The 3,863-nt window shown below is 40.2% G+C and overlaps 1 protein-coding gene across 1 annotated transcript; it reads left to right on the top strand.

The window, feature by feature from the left end:
- The first annotated feature begins 318 nt into the window (after positions 1 to 318).
- Positions 319 to 2,062, top strand: LOC130053569 (uncharacterized). Its single transcript, XM_056160913.1, has 3 exons — positions 319 to 812; positions 904 to 1,431; positions 1,549 to 2,062. The coding sequence occupies exons 1-3, from the start codon at positions 319 to 321 to the stop codon at positions 2,060 to 2,062; spliced, it is 1,536 nt and encodes a 511-aa protein (XP_056016888.1).
- The last annotated feature ends 1,801 nt before the right edge of the window (positions 2,063 to 3,863 follow it).

Genomic DNA, 3,863 nt, shown 5'->3' on the forward strand with positions numbered 1-3,863 from the left:
ACTATGCTTACCATTAGGCTGGCGAGGACCTTGCTTCAAAATGAAAATTACAAATATCTAGAGTTTGGTTTGATCAATTTAAAAACAAATATCATATTCAGCATTCTATAAGAAGTCTCTATTTATCTTACCTTTATCAAAGAAAAACATTAAAAAACAAAAAAGTTGAAAAAAATCCATTTTTTGAAATTCGCTTCCGGTAGCGGATAAATCTGGCATTCTTTCTCAGGGCATAGTTGCACTCAGTGGAGTATATAGCAAATACAAAATTCTTATCTTAGTCGTAAGATTTTTTTGTGAAAATGGCCACTGATTCTGATGGCTGGCATAAACATTACATCACAAGGGGATTCCTCTCAGGCCTGCCAACACGGGGACCAAAACAAACCATCTAGGAATTCCCCATGGCACACCTCCAAAGCCAAAGTGAGAGATTTTAACATCTGTTTATCAAATCCCTGGTCAGTGTGCAACAAGATCACTAGCCTAAATGACTTCATCATTGAGCAGGACTTGGACATTATGGGTCTCACAGAGACTTGGCTCACCGGTTCAGACAGAAATAACCCTATCATCAGTGCACTTATACCCTCTAGTTACAACATCAAATACAATCCTCGCATGCCCTGTGGTGGAGGAACAGCTGTCATTCATAGGTCTAACCTCAATGTTAAACCTACACCAGACACTCATTCTATGGAGTCATTTGAGGTATTGGACTGTAGTGTCAATGCTACTCAGATACTACGTTCATGTGTTGTATACCGTCCACCTCCTAGAGGCAACAACTACATAGTGAAGCAGTTTTTTCAGTGAGTTCTCTGCTTACCTTGAACAATTGGTTTCATGCACTACCTCTCTACTTATCGTGGGTGATTTTAACTTCCACATTGAGAATTCCAGTGATGCTGATGCTGTTGCATTTCTCTTTCTGGTGACATCCTTTGGCTTCCAGCAACATGTCACTCAGAGCACCCATGGCGGCGGCCACACACTGGACCTTGTTCTATCCAGGTCAATGGACTCTCTTGTGCTTACCACTCTTGCTGAGGACCATGGCTTCCCGGATCATTTCCCTGTCTTTTTGAATCTCTCGATGTCCAAATCCCAGCTGCCTAAACAATCAGTGACTTATCACAAGGTCAAAGCCATTGACCCCAGTGCTCTCAGTCAAGTTGTCACCAGCTCCACTCTATGTTCATCGGCGGCAACCGAAATGTCACTCGCTGACCTCACTAAACTCTACAGCAGTGAACTCTCTTCCATTATAGTCTCGCTCGCACCACTCAGAACTCGCACGGTCACCATCAGACCAGAATCTGAGTGGTACAACAGCTCTATCAGAGAGGCGAAGCAGAGACGCAGACAAGCTGAGAGACCCTGGCGCAAATCAGGACTCATGGTACACAGAAAGATTTACATTCAGTGCGGGTAAGAGGTGAACATAGTCATTGATGCGGCTAAGCTCCAGCATTACAGGATTTTGGTGCATGATAACAAAGGTGACAGTAAGCAGCTTTTCAGAGTGATCAAGAAACTGCTTGGTAGGAACTCCACCGATCCATTGCCTGCCAACAAATTACCATCAGATCTGACTGACATGTTCAGTGACTTTTTTGTGCAGAAAATTACACGAATTCGCAGCTCCATTACATGTGACAATCACAATCCACTTGTTGAGCCACCAGCACTCGGCGTTGAAACTAAACTTAGCCATTTCCAACATATTACTGTGGATGAGGTCACAAAGATGATTAGGTCATCTGTCAACAACTTTGAACTGGACTCTATGCCTACATGTACATCCCTTGTGAAACAAGAAGTCACAGCGTTTGCTCCCGTCATCACTTCTATTATAAATAAGTCACTTGAGAGTGGTTCCTTCCCAACATCTTTCAAAAGAGCTATTGTGACACCACTTCTGAAAAAGGCTTCACTGGACCCTGACATACCAAAGAAATACCAGCCAGTGTCTAACCTTGCATATATATCCAAGGTGATTGAGAAGGTTGTAGCAGCACAGATACAAACCTACCTCAGTGATTGTTCGGTCTGTCCGTGACCTACATTAGGACTAAAAGTAGGTCAAACAGTTTTCTTGGCTTTTTTCATTACGATTTAGTCACAGGCTTCCTCTCGGAGGAATACAAGTTCAGTTTGCATTTCAGCTAAATGGTCCATCCCCGACCTGCTTTGGAGCTAAAAATAGGTCAAACAGTATTCCGGGCTTTTTTCATTACGGATACAGATATTGCCCTGATGTTTAGTCAAAGGCTTCCTCTCGAAGGAATACAAGATCAGTTTGCATTTCAGATGGATTGGTCTATCCTTGACCTACGTTTTGGAAAAAATAGGTCAAACATTTTCCCGGGCTTTTTTTCATTACGAATACAGATATTGCATTGGAATTTAGTCACAGGCTTCCTCTTGGAAGAAGACAAGTGCAGTTAGCATTTCAGCTGGATTGGCGCACTATGTACTACAGTACTTTAGGGGTAGAAGTAGGTCAAACAGTTTTCCAATTTTTTTTGGGTATAGTCACAGGTATTGCTCTGAAATTTAGTCACAACCTCCCTCTCAGAGAATTACATAATCACTGTACATTTCAACTTAATTGGTGCATCATGATCTATTTTAGGGGTAAAAGTAGATCAAATGGTTTCCTGGACTTTTTATCATCATACTAGATAGATATTGCACCGACATTTTGTCACAACCTCACTCTCAGAGAAATACATTGTCAGTTCACATGTCAGATGGATTGGTGCACTATGACCCACTTTAAGGCTTTGCTCTTCAGAATGTGTATTTCATCAATTCAAAGTGCACAATATGCTTCCAAGTTGAATTTCACTGTCCGATGAGCGTATATTGTACCGTTTGCGGTAGTCTTGTACATTCATATATCGATTCAATATATATATATATCCCTGTGAATTAGAAATTTATGACACGACAGAGTCCATTATATCTGCTTAATACTTAGATATTTGCTGAAAATAAATATTTTAGGCAAAGTACATATAACAATTAAACGTTTTGCCAAACGGGATGATTTCAGCTTCTCCATCATCAACTTACCATATTTTATAGCAATATACCATTATCAACTTCTTATGGTGTTTATATCTAAATTGATTCTATACGCAAGACCTTGTGCTGCATATGATCATTTTCTAAATCAAGGTACGCTACTGACAAACAAGTTGAAGTTGCAGGGGTTAAACAGTCTCGTTTAAAGTCAATATTTTCCTAATTCTATGGTCGTTATAATGATGTAATTTGCCAATACAACCTATCATTGGGTGAAATTCTGTCTGACGTGTCATACCGATTGTTAGGCCGTTTTTGGCACACTGACGTGACTGCAGATTACTTCGTTTACCTGATAAGGATATAGGGCTCACGGCGGATATAACCACTCAACAGGGGATGCAATACTTCGCATAGACCTCTGGTATATCTAGAGGTCCGTGTTTGCCATTTCTCTATTTATATTCCCTACGCGAGTTATAAGATTGATCAATCTTCGTTAGCTTCACCTTTTCTTTGTGAAAACAAATACATTGTTAATAATATGATTTTGACATTAAATTTAGATGTATGTTTGAAAGTTTAAAAATAGCAATGTGACGTCTTTTCATCAGGGATTATCTTGAAATCATTCCATTGTTCTAACAGGTAGTTCAACTGCATGCCATTTGAATCCTTGTCAACATAATGGCAGCTGTTTAGAATCTGGAGAATGCAACTGTTCATCAAAGTTTACTGGAACGTTTTGCGAAGAAGGTAAGGCGTATTGGTAGTGGTTCGCTATGATACCTGGGTTGAAAGTTACTCCAGTGATCGAATTCGCTAAGTTC

This window comes from Ostrea edulis, chromosome 3 (assembly GCF_947568905.1).
Source record: "Ostrea edulis chromosome 3, xbOstEdul1.1, whole genome shotgun sequence".
NCBI classification, from domain to species: domain Eukaryota; kingdom Metazoa; phylum Mollusca; class Bivalvia; order Ostreida; family Ostreidae; genus Ostrea; species Ostrea edulis.

Bases quoted from the DNA above. Each gene is read 5' to 3' on its own strand.
- LOC130053569 (XM_056160913.1), top strand. From the start codon at position 319: ATGGCTGGCATAAACATTACATCACAAGGGGATTCCTCTCAGGCCTGC. The intron at 813-903 runs GTGAGTTCTCTG...TGAGAATTCCAG, and splicing joins ATAGTGAAGCAGTTTTTTCA to TGATGCTGATGCTGTTGCAT. The intron at 1,432-1,548 runs GTAAGAGGTGAA...ACTGCTTGGTAG, and splicing joins AAGATTTACATTCAGTGCGG to GAACTCCACCGATCCATTGC.